Here is a 19951-nt window from a genome sequence, read left to right as displayed (position 1 = left end):
GTTCCACCGGGCTCCCCAGGCTTCCCTGTGGGTTCCAAGGCTGCCTAGAATTTTTCTGGCACTGACCAAACTCTGTATGTCTGTCCTAAGCCCTCTGGCAGAAAGGAGTTGTTTCTGTAGTTGTACCTGAGGCAGGGAAATGCTCCTGTAACAAAAAACGGGGCTTTTATGAACTGTTTCCTGGCACCCATAATGGTGTATATTGAAACTGAGATTTTTCTACTGTATAAGAGGGCTAATTCTGGAGACTTTTGAATTGATGTTTTCCTTCTGATAATGTGTCATGGCTTCCAAAGACTCCTAAATTGTCTAAAGAATTTGCACCAGGTCGTGCAGTCAGTGGATTCTGAAGCTGGGTTTCCTGACTCCCTGTTTCTTCTTCTGAAATTTATTCACTATCATTTTAGCAAAGAAAGGAGAAGAAGCTACCCAAACTCTCCACGAAGCTTGTCAGCTTTATGAGCCATTAGCACTACTAAAAGCCTGTAAGGACTTTCTGTTCCAGCAGACTTGGTACACAGATGTTGTGTACAGGATCTTCTCTAATTAATATATAAAATTTTTGAAGCAGTATACATCAGTGCTTCATTTGCTCTGGCTGAGTAGTTGCAATGCTTGGACGTGTCTGAAGCTTATTGCAAAACTCCCATGCATTCATGAGGATCAGCCTCTGCCCTTGGGCATGCTTACCTTTTTGTTGTTTTTCCTCAAAACATTAATTAACTGATTAAGTGGCACAAGGTGTGTGTGGTGCCTGGAGGCTTACAGGGCACATGAAGTTTTGGTAGGCTGGCAATCCCTGTGTATCTTGTATTGCATATAACAGGCAGTCATAGAGTCACAAAATGGTTGGGCCTGGAAGGAGCTTCAGACATCACCCGGCTTCTCCATAATGCAGATAACATGCAATTGATTTCCAAAGAACCCCTCGTTCACATTGGCAGAGGCAAAGCATCCTTTGTGCTGATATGAGCCCCACTGGCTGCAGTGAGATGCTCCAAAAGCTCAGTTTAGACTCAAAAACTGGCCCACTGATACAAGTTTAGGAATGAGCCAGCAAGTTGGATTCACTTAGAATCAGTTTTATTGCCAGGTAAGAAATTCATAGTAATATAGTGAATACATATGTTTACAAATAAACATTCTTAAAAAACAAACAAACATTTTATTGTAGGAAGTATTATTGGTATCATAAACTCTGTAGTTAACAAGTATTAACACGGGTTTACTTACAGAACATACAGTTACTAAAATATTTCCACATAAAATATGCTCAAGTTACACGAAACCTGTGTGAATTAAGAGTGCAGCTGTAATGTGTATCTAAAGCATATGGATTAACAGCAACATTCCATAAAGGGTCAAATTAAGTCAGCCAGTTGTGAAGGCAATAAAGATTAAAGGAATAAAAGTAAGATAGTGGAGAGTCTGGGTTGTGTGCAAAGTATTTGTCTTGTGGGCTTTGTCTACTTCTGATAGTCTTAAAACATATGATCATAAAATTTAGCAGCGCGCTTATGGAGAGATACCAGTGCTCTCAGGATGCAAATCAATCTTGATATAGCTAAAAAAAATGGTATCTCCATTTAACCAGATTTCAAAATCTTAGCCCTTGCATCCTTGACTAAGCAGAAGCATTGTCAGTTGAGTACAGTAAGAAATGCCACCTCCAGTTCTTCTTACGACATAACAGTTCTCACTCCTCCCTGAATACTCTTCCAGACCTAATCTCCCGAAGAATTGACAGCTGGTGAGAATGCAACTGTAGTAGGACAGCTAGTTGGGATTTAGCCAAGTGACTTGTGTTGGGGGAAGGACAGGAATTACTGAAAGACTGAATGCATTGCCTGCCACCCCATCCCAACTCTGTCTCTTTGTGGATGTGCTGAGGCCTTTACAGGCCCAGGACTGTGAGTTTGCTCACAGTGCACAGTTCAAGTGGTTTCACTCACACAAATCAGGCATCCTGCTCATCAGAACCACAGTCAAGACCATGAGTCAATTGTTTGTTTAGTTTAACCCCAGATCTCTGATGTTTGAGGCTGGACCAGCCTCTTCCACCACACAGCCCACCAAGAGGGAACACCGCTAGAGAAAGCCAAACGATAGAGACAATATACCAGATAACATTTACTTGAACTACAGAGAACTGCCATGGCTAAAAGCAAATACAAAATGAGAGACTAGAGGGGAAAAGTTGAAATTGGGAAAATGAAGGGGCTAACTAAATAGTCCTGACTGTGCAACCACTGCATGGAGATGTAGTCCAGTTTCCTTTCAGAACAAACAGAGGAGGCTGAGCAGGGCAGAACCCTTGTCATCCTTAGCAAAACATGAGGAAATAGCTTAAAGGAACAAAGGGGTCACTTTGAAGAACAAGACTGTCATTGAACAATAGTAATACAGTAAAGGCACCACCCACGCTTAATTTCAGTCTGAAGCAGTTGAAGATAGGCAAAACATTTAGGTGAAGAAAAAATCCTGACAGTCTGCAAAGTGAGAATAGTTACCATCTGCCTGAAAACAGGAGGACTGAGAGGGAATATTCTGATGCCCTTTTTCCCCCAGCAGCTTTCTGTGTCATGTGAAGTGTCTCTTCTTATTTTGGAGGTTCCCAAAAATTTCAAATCAAACGAAGTAAACCGAAATGAAATCTTCTGCTGTTATCATCCTGTTGAATTCTCTACCAGCCAGAAAGGTCCCATATGCTCTTAATCATAACAGTCTTTATAAATTCCTTGTGAAAGTGTCTTTGTCCCTTAATTTATATATATTTTTTGCCTTCTCTATAGGATGGTGTGAAAGTACAATAGTAGATGTTAGGGATTGTACCAAGATGGTTGCTCTCGGTTTTTCACAGGTCTAGTGATTATTAATAGATTTTATACAAAATTCCTCTCTGAAATAATATATTACAGTATATTGTTCTCTCTCTCTTCCTCTGTCTCAAGGCAGGAACATAGTGTAAATGTTTAAGCAGACATAAAGTTTCTCTAGATTGTGCTACTTCTCATCATGGATTTTAGTTTCAAGTAAAAAAATTTAGTCACAAGGGTTTGTGTCCCATTGTGAAATACAAATGGAGTTTGTAATTCAACCTTCAGTGTGTATTGCTGAATGGTATTAACCCACTCTTCGGCCTACAGCTGGCTGGATACCAAGAGTGTCCAGGTGAAAGTTCCTTTCTTCTGTTTCCTCTTTTTTTGATGTTTAATTTCTTTTTTTTTTTTTTTTTTTTTTTGCCTTTTGGTTGAGTGTTTGTGTTGTGTATACATTTGAGTGTGGTTTTCAAAGGATTTCATTAGAAAAAAAAAAAGAGAAAGAAAACAAACTCAAACAGTTACTTCTGTCTTGCTGTTGGTTATGAAGTATGGCTGTGGGCCCAGATAGTGCTGGCTGCGGGTGGTCAGTGGGTCACTTAGCGTCGGGTCTCCCATGCCGTGCTTGCCCTTGTTTGGGAACGCTTGCCGCCTCAGGGAGGGGTCGTTGGGATCCCAGGTCTTGTAGTGGGAGTTGTAGCCCAGGGGGTGTGTGTGAATCTTGCCCATCCTGGATTTGCCGTTCTGCCTGGTGAGCCCGCTGTCGATGGTGTAGGCCCTCTCCTCGTCCAGGCGCACCGGGTGCAGGGGCAGGCTCCCCTTGGCCGCCAGCTCCGCCAGGTGCCGGCGCTTGGTGTAGAAGTCATCGTTGACTTTGTCAGCTATTCGGGGTCAAAAGGGGAGGGGACAAAAAGAATCAGTTGGACACAAGAAAAATGGTTTACAGTAGGTCTTACACAGCTCCATCTGCAGACCAGAACATTTACAGGTACATCAGTAAGAGAAATCCACACCACCTCCAGCCCTTATTTTTGCTCTGGAGTTTTGGATGCCATTGTGCCAGGCTTTCATACATGCAGACAAAACCCTGGTGCCCTTGAAGAAAGGACTGTCCCTGCCCCAGTTCACTCAGGTTGTGCTGACATTTACATTTTGGGGAGAAGTCCTATGAATCTCCTCACTGTTCATGTCACATAGCACAGGAAATCCAGGAAGCCTACAGAAGTGCACAGGCTTTCCTGGGAATGCTTCGGCATCTGGGGTGCATTGCTGTGTGAGAGCACATCCCTTTAAATGCAAAGTGACTGGTGGGCGCTTAACCCAGCCAGCTGTAAGGTCTCGTGGTGTGTGATTAGTTGGACCCATTTCTGTTCAATAATGCCTCAGGGCAATATAAGAATTGGATCTGTGCTCCTAAATGGTCAGAAGGTCACTAATGCTTTATGGGGCTGAAAATACTTTGGGTTGTTGAAGGTTGGGTATTTACCCTGTGATTTTACAGACCATGAAAATCCTAAATTCCAGGTTCTGACATAATTTTCTGGGGTCAGCGCCACTAAGAAATACAGCAACGGCCCTGCCAACAAATACTGCATTGCAGTACTCAAATCAGGATTTTGCCCTCTGTGATTTCCTAGGCAAATGTCTTCCAGGGCACGCTTTTGCTCAAGTTTGTTATTGCTGGCATTTATTTGGCCTTGCTTGAAAGTATGAACCATGCTCAGGAAGCTAAAGGCATTCTGCAGCAATCCAGCAACTCATTTCAGTTTTGAGACTGAGGTTTAAGGGAAGCTTAGCTGAATTTCGTTTTTTAAGATCTTTCCTTTTATGTAAAGAGTGTTTATTTTCCCCCTTCAAAAATTTAGATGTTCATTTAAGATAGTGCCAAATGCGTAGATCAACTGGCACTGTGTTAATCAGCAGTGGTGTGCTTGGAATATATTTTGTGTCAGCCTGGATTTGACTTCTGCTGTGCCCTAGGTGGATCCATCCATTTTCCTTGAAGCCATGCCATGTAAGGCTTCTCTGCAGAAGTCTGGTGCATGTAGCTGTCTGTACAGCTCAGCTCCTTTTGCATTCATGAGGTTTTTAATTCCCTGCTCTGTTTTTTGTGTAGCTTCTTTCTTTTGCTCTCGCCCAAGTATTCCTAGGAGGCTTTTGTTGCACTTTGAATTTTCTCCCTGTCTCTAGCTCTGAACTGGATCTTTAGGCAAGGCGGGGAAATTCTCAGGAGCATCATATTAATCTTCAAGATCAGGCTTCAGTTGTGCATCCCCCTTGTCCTGGCCCCTCAACAGGGAGGAATATTACCAAAGGCAGTTGCTATTTATTATCTCATGACATTTTTTGTATAAATGACTGTGCAACTGGACTCTGCTCTTAAATCCTTAATTGTGTCGTTAAAGAGGTGTTTCATCTCCAGTTGGCTGAAATTGCTCCTTTCTGTGCTGTCAAATTGGCCTTTGTGTGTTTTACCCAACTCCATCTGTTTCCATTTTCAGGCATTGAGTGAATGCTTTTCTATAGCATACAGGTGTCTTCTGCTTGAAACAAATCACAGAATGTAGATAATGGCCTGCTCTCATTTCAGCCCAGGGCGTGCAGTTGCAATTGCTGATAGACCTGTCATGTGTTACAAAGAGAGTCTGTGAAGTTCTGCTTTGATTTTGGAGTAAGTTGTTTCATTTAGAGAGCTGTAATTTGAATAATCAAGAAGTTGTACCTATTTCTCCCTGAAAGAGCTGTTTCCAGTTCTACATGTGGCTTGTCCTTTCAATTTGTTAATATTCTCTGAATGTCACAGAACCATTATGAATAAAAACAGGCTGGAAATGCATTTGCATTACTATTATCTCATTAATCTGTTATCAATAATTGAAAAAAATGGTTGCACAAAAAGCACGGTGAATATTCACACAAGTCTTCATTTATATAAATTTTTACATCAAAGGCACTGCAGGCCAGCTGTTGGGGAGTGATGTCATGTGACTTAGACCTTGGCTATTTATGAAAAGTCACATTAGCTTATATAATTTAAATTCAGCACAGTTAATTATGTCCAGCTTTTAATAGAGATACATTTGTATGCCTGTTTCACATTTAAATAAGTTTAATTTGCATACAAAAATTAAAAATTTAGCTAATCTAACATAGGAATAGAGTAAATGTATAAATTTGTAGTTTTAATTTTGTATTAGTTACGTTGCAGCAATTTGTCTTCTGTAGCCAAGATCTTTAATCAGCTGCAAGGTAAATAATGACTTCTCTTTCTAGAAATAGCAGTGGTGATGCAGCTATGTAAATAATGACCAAAAAATGCAGATATTTTTATTGCCTGACTTTTCATGCCATTTTTCCCTTTGAGACCACAACAAGCTCACACTATGTCCTGAGCTTCTGTCAATTTTTTCTCACTCGCCCCTTTTCCCACTGCAATGGTCCTGGGTCTCTGAATTTTATCAGACATCAGATATGCCACTCAGATCTCCAATCACACTGAGGATGATGTCCTACAGAAGAGTAAATTGTATTCTTGTTGTATGTAAAGGAGACCTTCACTGTTGAAACAGGGAGGAAGAAATCAGCCTCGCAAGGACTGTGCCTCTGACATGTCTGAGGCTGGTTTATGCCCTGTTATAATGCCAGATTTTCAACTGTTTGTTTCTTATGGAAAACCATAGAGAAAGTGAAATAATTCTGTAAATCTGATTCCATTAAAGTTGCTTTAACTAATGCAGTCCATTGTCCATTTCTAGGGACTTCTCACCTGTTCTCTGGAAAATGGGCTTGAAGGAAACAAACCAGGATGTGAACTGTAAATCCTCATCAGCAAAGTTAAGCAGAAAGCTGGCAAACAGCTGCCAAGTGGCTGATTTTGTGTGGGAGAGCTGCTGTTTATGTTTGTCCTGATCAAGTAACACTTTGCAGGCTTTGCCTGAGGATTCTTCCCTGTGCTGGCAGTGGAAGGCAGCCCTGCGCTGAATATTTTAACCTCCCTCAATCCTGTTTTCTTTCTGCTTGCAAGTGAGGTGGACACACAGGCACTGGTACCAAAAATGGGGGGAGGAGATACCATTGTAGCAAATATGAGCAAAATCAGCTGTGATAAACTTGAGTTGTTCAGCTGTTCAAGAGAGCTTTTGGCAACTCTTAGCGCCGTCGTTGTTCTTCTTTCATGCAGGTTTCATAATAGCAGTGGGCTGTGCTCTGTGTGTGACCTGATGCTACTACAGTCTAGAAACAGGGTTTTTTCTTTTCATTTTCAAAGCAGAAAAGATTCAGAACAGTAATATTGAGCACAGTTTTGTAACTAATGTTTTACCAAGAAAAGTATATTAATAGTATCCTGAAGCCAGCTACTTCAAAAATCATCTGTGAATCTGAGGGAGAGTGTTTTTCTTCTTAAGCAGACCCTATAAATATTTTGTGGACTTTAAACATCCGAAGAGATATTTTGGAGTTAGAGGATGGATTTGTTATGTGACCTTAGGTACATGACTCAACTTCCCTCTGCCTCGGTTTCACCTGCTGTAAAATGAGCTGTTAGCACATTGGAGGAGGAACTTGTGTTAGGAAGTTGAATTGCTATTTGTAGAGTATTCGGAGATTTTGGATGAAAGGTGCTATAGAAGTGCCTTTTCCATTGCTTCTGTATCTTGATTGGTAAAAATATGATTTAAAAAGGAAAAAGGAGTAAAAAATTATAATTGCAACATGGCAAAATAATAATAGAAGGGCTTTAATTCTGATTGTTATTGTGTTCCTTCTTCTTGGTAGCTAATTATAAAAATGTTCTCAGTTTCAATATTTCTGTAAGGCTTTTACTTCTTTAGGGTACTGCACCCATGTAGTTACTGTTTTACTGTTCATCTGGAAAAAAATGTTGAAATATGAATTTTTTTCCGGCCTTAAGTGTGAGCCTGCCATGACATGGAAGTTGCACATCTTTCTTCATAATCCACAGTTATGTAACAAAAGCATGGAAACCAGTGAGTCTCTAACCACGCAAATACCATGGATGAAAATGTGTTTTCTTGAATATCAGTGGCAAAAATCCTCGTGGCTGCCAAAGGGACAGAATTTCTCAGTGAGCTTATTTGAATATAAGCTGTATTTGAGAGGTGGCCCTGAAACTGTGTAATGTTCTGTTCCCCAGCTTAAGTAGTCATCAACATCACTGTGTAAGCACTTGTGGCATGGAGTCATGTGGCCATGCCTTATCATTGTGAATGCTTTCTTTTTCTTGTAAAATGTTACACAGGGGTTTAACTCTTTTCCTTACTGACAACGCTCTTATCTCTGTGGGTCCATAACATGGCTCTGAATACTCACACCACTTACAGCTGTGGGAGAAGGCAGAATCCTGAAAGACAATGCTGTCCTACAGTTTTTGTGAAAATAGGCACCTAGGAGTGGGAAGAAGCCTCTGAAGTGAGAGAAGGGAATCCACAAAGGAGTGAGCCCTTATGAAATCTCTAAAGATGCTAAAAAAAACAAAATCAAAACCCCAAATCAAAACTTCTGTGTGAGCTTACAGTCACAGTCAAATATATCAAATTATGTAGGGGCACTGTTCCTCACTAGATGTTTGCAGAATTGTTTGTTATCTGAACATATTTTAAGAACTAGTTTGTGAAATGCAGAGCTTTATTCTAGCCAAAAAGACTCTATTTCAAATGAAGGGCTAGAGATGAAGAAAGCAAGGCAGTGGAAAGTGCTGAGGACAGGACAGCAATGGAATTGCTACACTGACACACCACATTACAGCTGAAATGAAGTCAGTGCCTGTTTGTGGGAGGCCTGTGATGCTATCCCTATGTTATGTACAGCAGTTTGTAACAAGGCTTTGCTTCCACAGCCATGGGTTTGCTGAGACCGTGGTGTCATTACCTGAAGCTGTGGGAAACTTCTCTTTCTCTCAGTAATGAAAGTGAAAACTCAAGGAAAGACAGAAGGGTAATGAATCCTGACTCAGAGACAGCATGAGAATTTTGCCCAGGGAAATACTGGGCTGCTGCCTCTGGTGGTGCTGTTGATCCGCTCTGAGTGTGTGATTGCTTATTCATTTGCCTTTCCAAGCTAGCATCTAAGACAATATGTTCAAAGGCTTCCAGGACATAAACCAGCTCTGTGTCAGAGTTCTTGCAGGATTTCATCTGAAAATCAAAGAAGTATCATTTGTACATTAGCACAAGTTTATTCTTGGGTGAGGGGAAAAAATTCACACAGACAGAGGTTGTATTAGCTGCCCCTAGGTATGAATTGGAGCCAATAAATTCACAGAAAAAATGTATTCCATGCAGTAAAACAACTAATGACCTGTGTTTTGAATTAAGGGGCTCACCAACTATCATGGACCATAGAAGTATTTGCTCTGCATGATATGAAGTGGATTGGAAAACAGAGTGCATGGGCAAATTTCAGCTAGACAGGATTCTGTAGGTAGAACGGGGAATGGGCAGGATGGTGTGAGAGATCTGTCTGTGGCCGAGAGGAGAGAGTGTGGTTATCTCATGGCTGGTCACTGTTCTCATCTCAGGCACTGGCGTGGCTCTATACAAGTTGGGGCAATTTTAAACCATACTAAATTTCAGGAATGGAAAAATGCCATTGAAAATCATTTTTGCAGCCCTCCTCATTCTTGTATTGAATTTCAAAAGCTCAGAATTCAGCCTGTGGCCTGCATTGATTTCTGTCCTAAATATTTGGTTTTCTTCTAATTCCATTTTGCCTTTATTCAAGACATTCTGAAAATGAAGACTATTTTATATCTTTGGATTCTTTCCCATGGTTTTTATTTCCTAGTACTGACAGATGTAAAGAAAAACGCATAATGCATAGAACCCCACATAGTTTTGTAGAACCTACTTTTTGTGGCTCAGTGTTATTCCTCTCCTGGCCCCCTTTACCACTTCATCTATTTACTGATTTCTTACAGTGATCTGGAGAGAGACCAAGCACGAAAAGAAAAACCATATCAACCTTTTCTTCTCAGACATTGTTTGAAAAGAGCTTGTCCACCTCCAGACACAAGACTACATTTTGTTTTCCCAGTGAAATAACATTATTTCAAGATATGAGACATGAAAAAAAGATAAATATGTAGGCCCAAACATTTCTTCTCTTCTTTTGATTATTTTTTATGACAGTTTATGAAAGGCTGAGGAGGCCAGAATATTTCTAGGTTTTGAGACACATTAGGAATAGTTTAGGACAGGAATGTAATTAGACTGGGTAAGCGAAGCCTCCAGTCTCAGCAATGCTCTTTAACCCCCACAGCAAAGTCTGCTGCCTGGCTGGGATCAGTGAGACAGATTTTGATGGACTCCTCAGGCATCAGGCAGGATGTGTGCTTCACCAGGAGCAGGGCTGCCATTCTCTGGAACACAAGAGTAGCCACATGGCTGGGAGCAGAGTGCCCCTCTTCTGACAACGTGCCAAAAAGCACAGCACTGCAAAGTCTGGTTTTTTCTTTCTCTTTTTCCAAATGTTTATTTACTGTGTGAGTTTAGGCAGGTTTCTCCTTGGACATGTAAAACAGATTTTCCAGCTGGGCTTTGTATACTTGCCTGCATTGATTTGCATAGTATTAAATTGCAATATTTATGATTCAATTTTGTGAAGTGCTGCAGTGATATTGTGATTTGGTTTTGATCAAAATACTCCAGACACACACACACATTCTGCCTAACCTAGGGACCACTGGCATGCAGATACTCAAATCTAACCAGCAGAAGAAAAACAAGACTTTTCCTGACTAATCAGGATATAGGCTCTGTTAACCTGGAAACAAATGGTGGCTGATTCATGTTAGAATAACATTAGAATTGTAAATGTTTTTAGCAAACATGAAATCTGTTGCATGCAGATAGACAAAGATCACGCTGCTTGGTTGTATCCTCAAGTGATTTAACATTTTAAATTCAAGTACCAACATGCTAAACTGCTGGTTCAGTATTGTACAATGAATGGCAAATTTTAGAGGAAGTAAGAGCACCAATTCTATTCTTGATCAAAGGGATGAAATTGTAAAAGAAGTCTAAGAGAATTATGTATTAAAATCTCTGACTTTTCTTTGAAAATGCAGCCAGTGGCATTCCTGTAACTGTAAATCTGTTTTTTCATTATTTTTTTTCCTAAAGTCCTCTAAGCTTGTGGCTTTCATGGCTTCTACAATGGCAAATAAATATGAAAAGTTCTACTGTGAAATATTTATTTCATTTTATCTCATTTAAACATATTTATCAGGTTTTTTACTGGAAACCTTATATATGGTATGAAAACTTGCCTTTTGAAATAGAAACTATCTAAGGAGTCATGCTGTCATGCTTAACTTCTGAATAAAGCATGACTGCAGCATAAACTGATTCAGGGAAGGAGGGTTTGGCTTGCTTTCTAAAAATGCTGTCCAAAGCCAAAGAGGTTAACACTTAGGAGATTTGCTTAAAAGGCTTCTTCCACTTCTTCCTCCGGTAATCTTGCTTGCTTTTTCACTGGGTGGTTTTTAATGCTTCTCAGGATAAATCTGATTGTGTCAGAAGTTTTGCAACGCTTCCATACATCAACAATAACACAAAATTGTTTGTAACCTTTTTGGTTGGTGAGGACCTTCCACTTGTCTGAGGATGGCAAGGGCATTTGCAGGAGCAGTGAGCAGTGCTGGGCACCCCGAGCCCTGCCCTGCCCCAGGGCTCCCAGAGCCTGCCCAGGGCTCCCCCTGCTCCTGGGGGGCTGCGCACAGAGGGGACACGGCAGAACACAGTTCACCTTGTTCTGCAGAGGGTTTAGCGTCCAAAAATGCCTGCTTGATTTTCCTTCAGGTGTCAATTTACCTTCTCTAACGTTGACTGAAAAAGCTCTGCTATTCTTGACCACATTTATTTGTAACAACTGCTCTTAGCATGAACATAATTGAATTTTCTTTTCACACGTCGCTGTTGGCATTCTTCTGTGTGCTCAGTTTTGTTTTCAATTTTAATACTTTTGATTGATATTTTTGTTTCTTTTCGTATACTGCTGCTTATAACTCTTAGACATATGTCTGAATCAGCCACAGATGAGCTGCAAATACCAGATGTGATGGCATAGGAAGCTGCAGGAGAGCACAGAGAACCCAATTCGCAGTCTGAACATGTAATTGAGATGTGGTTTTAGTGCTGAAATACACTTGCATTTTTATGCCTTTCAACTGCCATCATACTAGATTTACACTATTATTTCTCAACATGAAGAAAGGCCTAGAGGCTTTTTGAATTGTACTGGTTAAATGAAAAAGAAAATCAGTCCAAGTGACGTAATAGCTATTTTTTGCCTAATTTATTTTTATTTTATCTTTTTCTTAACTGCTTTAATTTAAAAGGATTTTTAATAATTTTTCTGTATTGAAGTTGATTTTTTTTTCCAAAATAGTTCTGGCATAAGTAGCCTAAGTTGTTTCTATTAGAAAGTTATCTTTTTCTACTCCTTTTTCATGAGAAAAAAAAAAAGGAATGAAGTAATTTCATAGCTATACTTATGCATATTGAGTTCTGGATTATTCTTCCTTTCTTCTTTTCCTGTCTCCCTCTTCTTAGACTCTGTGGCATTTGTATCATTAAACTCTTGAGCATGGTTGCCAGAGGTTTCCAAACCAGAGATATGTGTCAAACTGAAAGGAACTCATGTTCCCAAACTTGCCCTGTCAGAAGAAAATTAGTTTCTTCAGGTTTTCCTGCAGCTTGGGCCAAGTCCAAGGCAGAGCCCTCACATAAGGCAGCAGCATCAGTGACTGACAGCCAGCCCAGGACAAACTGGGAATGCAGCTCCCTGCCATGAATAGTTAATAGTGACACACCAGATTGCAGCCACAGAGGAGCACACAGCTCCTCTCTCCCCTTTTCCCCAGGAACTGCAATCATATCAATTGCTGGGCAAAATGAGCAGCAGCAGTGCTGAGCTGCAGCTCTGCCTCCTCCCTTGTGGCAGGGCCCTGGCTGCTCTCCACAGCAGCACCTTCCATAGCCTGGAAAGCTTTGCAAACCTTCCCATTGCAAAAACTACCTGTTGTACTTCATCTTCTCCTTAGAATGGAAACAAATGGTATCTTTGTGGTGATTTTTTTAATGCTCTAGTATCATAACTACTACATATCAGATTTCTTTTTCAGCTTCTCTTTTCCCCTTATTCTTCTTCAAATAAGCTGTTAGAGAACGACTTTTGCAGAAATTAACTGTGCATTGCAAATCATCATGTTACTACTCTTCCTCCCTCCATGCCTCAAGCTCTTTGTTATTATAGTGTGAATGTGTAGGAATAAAGCAATGGTCTCTGTGACTTTTATGTGTGCAATTTCTTAAAAACACATTTACTGTCTTTAGAGCCCCCTTTGCAGAACCAAAACAGCAGACAGATAATTGCTGCTATTTATATGATACTGTTAATAAGGGATTCATTCCTATCAGTTGTCTTACTATCTTTTGTGTTCATGGATAATCCTGAAGAACATTGCACATTTGTACATATACCCATGTACAAAGCTGAAAAGTCTTAAAACATGATATCACGCATTGAACACAGGTATGAAACTCGTCCTGCAAAAATATTGCCATACATTATCTACAAAGCTAATAGTCCAGAGGGAAAAATGAGTGGAGTATGTTAAAAGCAAGTAGTGCAATGTGTAGGCTCCATGGTGGGACCTGTTAAAAGCCACACTTCAGATGCAATCTAGATTTGAGTTGGGATCCCACAGTGTTGCTGTTTATCTGCAGGTATTCACAGTTGTTTTTATATCTTTAGGATCAATCTCTATGCTTAAATAATTGATGACAAAAATTGCATTGTGGGATGAAAAGTATGTTTATATTGCAAAATAAAACAGTTACAGAGAGAGATGTTTAGGAAGGGCTGCAAGTGAAAATGCTCAGCATTGTTAGGCTTTGTCATCACATGAGCTGAGCCTTGTTTTTATTGGCTTACTTTTATTGCCTGAGCATAAAATTTTGCTCATGTCTTTCCATCACTTAATGTGTAAAACAAATTCATGCAAAATTCATCAGCATTTCATAGAAATAGGTTGGAATAACCCATGTTTGATTTAGATTTACTTCTTTTCTTCCTGAGTTTGCCACTGATCTCAATGGATGGAAATAAACGTCGTTACTGTAAGCTCATTTCCTCTGAAGGCTCTACCTTCAAGGCCAAAAGAAAAGCAAAAGACAGCAAACCCCCCATTCTCTAGCAGTTGGCTGGGTTTCTGGTACTCTTATTTTAGATTTCTCTGTTATGTCCCATAAAAATGAGATTTTTGTTTAATTTTGATTCATTATCACATAATAAGGATTTTTAAAATCAATTTGTTTCCAGAGAGCCAACCTAATTTTCAGTGAAAGGGTGCGAGTTCTCTGTGGTGCATAACTGATGGAATGTGGAGTGGTGTTTATAAGTTGAACTTCTATGAGTAATTGGTGAAGATTTACTTTTCACTATTTTAGTGTGCTGATAACAACAAAAAAAGAGGCTGTGTCTCTGTGGTAAGGAGCATAGGTGCAAAGAATAGCAACATCAAGAACAAGAATTAGGATGCACAGATTTAAATTTTCTCTTTTGGCATGAAAAAGAAGTTAAGATTTAATAAATTCTTATGAATATTCTTCAGCCATTACATAACCAGGGAGTGGACCAAGTTCAGAAAACCAAATTCAGTAGATGTGAGTCCAACACACAGGACTAAAAGTTTAAAGTTTAAACCTAAACTGAATTCACCTCAAGGTCAGATTTCCTTTCTTTCCCAAGTTCATTGTGTTGCTAAAGTCTGAGAAAGGAGCCAACATAGATGGCAGTGTCTAAGAGAATCCTCCTTTGGCGCTAGAACTGCTTCCTGTTAAAGGAGGACCATTTGCAGTTTCCTTCCACCTGCCATGATGTCGCTTCTGCCAAAACCAATGAATCCCCAAAATTCACAAATCTGTTTGCTAAAGGATGAAATGGGCAATGGCTGCTTGGAAGCCTGATTGCTTAGAGCACAATTCCCCATCCTCAGAAAGAATATCCTCCTGTGGATTTTACAGTAAAATGTTGTTTTTTAAAAAGCCAAAAAAGAATGTCAGCAAAGCAGATGATTTAGCTCGAGATACTGAGGCTCTGCACAAACGCCACATTTATAATTAAAATATGAGTACTTCACTGGAAGAAAAAATGAGTGTTCTGGATGATAAAACAGGAAAATATTTTGATCAAGACTCTCCAAGCCTTTTGTATTTACCTATGACAGTGTGCCTGTGGGTATCAAAGCCAATTGGGTAAATAACAGATAAAATAATTAAATTATTTAGTGGAAGCAAGAAAAGGTCTTGTAATTTCATCTGCATGCACTGGGCAGGCTGTGGAATTTGCTGGGTTTCATCAGAAGATGTGAGTGAAAGAAGTGATGCTCCACTTCCTCTGGCTGGGGACTGGGGAGGCTGAGGGAAGGTGCTGCCAGGGGGTTGGGAAAGCAAGGCTTGCTCCTGACTGCTGCCTGGCTTTTCTCTTGTGCCTGAAGTAGAAGTGAGGATTAAAATATGAAAGACTTCCCTAACAAATGAACCCTCAAAAGCTTCAAAATCTCCAGCCACACTGGGCTGAGTAAATAATAATAATAATAATAATGAAAAGATATCCAGCTTTTTGTCACACTTTCTTGAGCCAGATCTGTAGTTCCAGTGCTGAGTCGGGCAGATCTAGTCGAGCATTATTTATGACATAGCACATACCTCTGGATATATGAAATCATTATCTGAATCACCCTCTGGATATTACAAGTGATGCTTTAATCTCTGCTTCCCTGTTTTTCATAGTGTTAAATCCACTGAGATACTCCTGTGCCCCAGATGTTTTTTGATCCATCTTTGTGTAACTGTCTATGGAAGTGGTAACTGAAAATTATTTTTGTCTTTGAAGAGAAAGCACAATTGCTTTTTCAACCTTCCAAAGAAACATGAATATTTGCCTCTCAGTGTAACAGTGTGGTTGGTATAGGAAAGTAAATTAATACAAACATATTGAATCCAATAAATTTTTAGTTCTGCTTTTTCTAAAAGTGGACTGTATCAAACTTGTGAATGCATGGGCAGGCATGTTGTGTGTTTCCATTTTTCCAATTGCAGTGTTTCTTTCCAGGCCAGAGCACAATGAACTACAGGGAGGGTCTCACGGTGAGAAACAGATCTTGCACCAGCACAGAGTTGCAGCCATTTCTATGGAAATTGAAGATTTGAAGCTTGGGAGAAAGCAGCAACCATATTCCCATCAGACAAGAAGATGGCTCAAAGATTACAGCCCAGAGGAAACCTCCAGGTGATCTTCCCTTTGGATCCCTCTTTGTGTGCAGAGGACACAGGACCAGGTCAGTTTGTTCTTATGCTTCACTTTTCTGGGGAGTTGTTGCCTGGTGCCTTGGCACACTTGTGGCCACACTTGTTCTGCAGGGATCTAACCAGGAGATATTTATTTGAGCATCATATTTGCAGAGTCTCACTTTGCAGTTTTGCAACTGCAAGCAGAGCTGGATCACAGTCTAATGTTTCCTCTGGGATCAAAGAACTGTGCAGCTTCAAGAAATGCTGGGAGCTGTAGACTCAGAGATGTGATGGTGGGTCTGCTGCCAATTATATCCTCCTAGCTTCACTATATCAAATCAATTAGATCTGATTTAATCCCACAGGAGACTAACAACTCCCAGCATCAGGGAAGGCTTTCTCAGTCTGTGTTTTGGGAAGGAATTTTGTTCACTGTATTTTTTTTTTTTTGACAATGTCCAATCGGTTCCTCAAATGTTTGTGTGTGTGAGAGTGAAGGGAAGAAGAAAATTCATGAAAGAAATAGAAAATCAAATACAGAAACATTGGTATTCTCAGTTTTTGCTTGCATGTTTGTGCACCTCTCTAGCAGCTGAATGATCATTTTCCCAGTCCTCTGGTGGTTTAGAAGTTGGGTTTGGAGTATTTTTTCCTTTCTGCAAGAAGGTCTAAAGATATTTAATAACTTTGCACTCCCTGAAATTCAGGAAAGAAAATTAACTGTTACTGAGCTAGACTTGCAGAACAGTGTGACTGGATAAATAACTAATAACTCAGGATAAGGAGGCTTGTTTGAGCTCTAGGAAACTCTTATGCAGCAGGATGGACTTACAACTCTTGCAGCTTAGCTGAGTGCATTTTGAAGTTGGATTGTTCATGCTTTCCAAATGAATGTCCAAATGATGTGCATAAAAATTTGTGATGAGCTACCTTTGTATGTCCTGGGACTTGAATTTCATGAAGGTGTTCAGCTACAAGATCTCCATCCACTTGTAGCTTCAGGCATGTCAGTATTGCTTAAGTGAGCAATAACCATTTAAGCATGGAGTAAAATCATGGTTGATGAACCAGAAATAAGAATAATTTATGCAGAAAAACCTCTTTCTGCACTTTTCACATAAATAATCAAATACTGCAAAAGCACTGAAGAAAACAAGGATCATGTTTTCTCAGGTGACCAAAAAATTGAAATTTCTAAACGTTGGGTGTTTATGGCCACAAAAAAAATTCAATGACCACTTTTGCTGGGTCTTGGAACTTGTTAACCCTATTCCCTCAGACAGTCTCTCACATTCTGAGGTGGGAAATATTTGGCACTGCTGAAAGAGATTCTGTGGCTTGAAAATGGAAAGGTAATAGATGAAGAGAGTGCACCTAACAGTAAGTCAGAGCAGTCAGCCAGGTAGGCTAGAGATGCTAGGAGGTAAAATTCTTATCTATTTGTTCAGGAAATGGGTGTTCTCTGTCTCATTTCCAAGTGGTCCTCTGCCTCTGCTGGTTATTCCCTGGTGCTGTGTGTGCCAGGGTAGAAGGAAAATAAAATTCTAGTGCAGTGAGGAAAACAGTAAGCACATCTCAACTCAGCAGTACATTACTGTACTCCAGGCACTCATCTGAGAATACAAAATAGGCACAGGATGTCCTCACATCATTCAGATATGTAAGTGCCAGCAGGCAGTAAGGGGAAAGGTGAATTTGGTCAACAACCACGGTCAGTACTTAAGGAATTCTGGAGACTGCAGCAAATAAAGGAATTCCTAACAAGAAATGAGGAAGACATCCTCTTCCAGTGAGTGTAAAAGTGTTTGGTTGTGCACTTTGAGCTTATTCAAGTAAAAATATTTAGTTTTTTTAAGCTAAAGGCATCCACAGCAGCCTTATCAACTCTCTCCTCCCCTGTGGTGCTGAATCAGACACTGCAATGCACACATTGCATAAGCAGTCCAATGTCCAGCCACACTCTGCTAAGCTCTGTCACCTGGAATTTGAGGTGTAGCTTTAAAATTGTTCCTGGGGATCAGTTTGTTCTCACTACCAAGGTATGGGTCATTCTTACTCAGTAGCACAATGCAAATTGATAGCAAGGGGTCTCTTGTCTCTTGTTTTCACAAACACTTGGATCTTTACTGAAGTTAATGGAGAACCTGAACATGATCAAAACAGAGATTAATGTGACTTGTTACTTTTCCATAAACTGAATTTTCACAGCAGACAATCACTGAGGAATGAGTAGCTCAATTCTAAAATAAGCCAAATTTTTAGGACATCTGTAGTTCAGAAGAAAGCAGCTGTGTAGAAATTAATTTAATACTGCCTCTGGTAAAGCTTCACTTTTTCAGTTATCTAAACTTCTTCCCACTTATGGCCACATTCTGATGAGGGATATTAATGTGCTATAGCTACAGTTGCTACAAAACATTAGAAATGCGTCCTCCTCCAATCCCATATTAAAGAAAAGGGTTAAGCATAGTGGACTACACCCAAACAATGGGATCATGCAGAGTAAGGGGCGCTTAAATAAATGTGGTTGGCCTCAAATGCATGGAGAAATATAGAACATATCCCTTATTAAGTTTCTCTTGAGGCAAATGAATGCACCCTCAAGCCACTATCAATGAATGCAAAAGGGATGGATTACACACACTCATTAACCTGCTCTGGGGATCCATAAATACAGGTCTGAATGTTGGCAGGCAAAAAATGCCTTGCCCTGTGACTTGAGGTCAGAGTGAACTCAGTCTATGTCTGGTTGCTCAAAAGATGTTGTCAGGTTAGATTTGCACTGGTGGGCTTGATGTTGGCCAGCTCCTTTTTCCTGTCAGAGCTCTCTGAAAGCCAACACGAACCCTGCAGTCTGGAGAGCTGGATGTCAGCGTGGGCACAGACCTAGGCCTGGCTGGCGTCAGGGAAAAACCTCTGTGTGACCTTGGGATGTACTCAGGAGGTACTCTTGGGTGGAATCAGGGCCTTGAGAGTCTGAAAATGGTTGAAAACCATATTTAGTTCTTGTTCCATAAGTCCAGACAGAAGGTGTGAAAGTGTAACAGTTTCAAAACCTTTCTTGTTTTCTGCTGAGAAGTTTGGATCACAATGCAGCACTTTTGTACTTGTGAAAATTCACCTGCATCTAAAACTTGGCAAAAAAGATAGAAGGGAGGGGAAGAATATGGGAGAAGCATGGAAAGATGGTGCAATCCCCCTGGAAGAAAATGTCCCTGAAATTATGTTTAATTTAGTTTAAGATTCTAAGAGGCATTATACAACTTCTGGAGCTGAAGTGCACAATCTTTCAAGGTTGATTTAACTGTATGGTTATAATCTAGCTGCTTTAAAAACTTGTACTCAGACACACAAGAAATATATAAGTTCTGATTTCATAATTTTTTAAAAGGTACATTCAGTGGCTCTTGGGCAGATGAGAGAAGTTTCTTAGAGTGTTTCATCTCTCATTTTGTTATGCTTAAATACCTTTCAGCTTTGATGACTGGCTTGACCTAAATTGACATCTGAAAAAGAAGCTCAATATCAGTGCATAAATCTGTGATAATCACCACATCATTACACAGTAGCACCTTTTGAAGAAGGAATTGTGAAGCTGCTTGGTATTCAAAACCTAGCAGAAAGCTATTAACCCTTGTTTTTATAAACAGATTTAAAACACCACTTGTAAGATATAAAACCAACAAGCTAAAGTAAAACTGAGCTATTTGAGATGGGATTTTGATGTACATTTTGTTAGAGGTCTGGTATCCTGAAGTGCAGATAAAGGATTGTAAGTTTGTGATGAAAATTTTTTCTGGCATGGTGAAGACTTGT

At 40.0% G+C, this 19951-nt stretch overlaps 1 protein-coding gene across 1 annotated transcript in view; it reads right to left on the bottom strand.

Annotated features, from left to right (window-relative positions):
• Positions 1 to 1066: 1066 nt before the first annotated feature.
• The window catches only part of SHISA9 (shisa family member 9), a 174197-nt gene continuing 155312 nt past the window's right edge, over positions 1067 to 19951 (bottom strand). The window contains exon 4 of the mRNA XM_005420417.2: positions 1067 to 3700. Within this exon, the coding sequence (XP_005420474.1) occupies positions 3333 to 3700 (368 nt within the window). The 3' untranslated portion in view covers positions 1067 to 3332. The remainder of the gene's footprint in view (positions 3701 to 19951) is intronic.

The sequence above is a fragment of the Geospiza fortis genome, unplaced genomic scaffold (assembly GCF_000277835.1).
Source record: "Geospiza fortis unplaced genomic scaffold, GeoFor_1.0 scaffold237, whole genome shotgun sequence".
Taxonomy (NCBI): Eukaryota; Metazoa; Chordata; class Aves; order Passeriformes; family Thraupidae; genus Geospiza; species Geospiza fortis.
The sequence above is the reverse complement of the archived record's forward strand: the minus strand, read 5'-3'. Positions and strand labels throughout refer to the sequence as shown.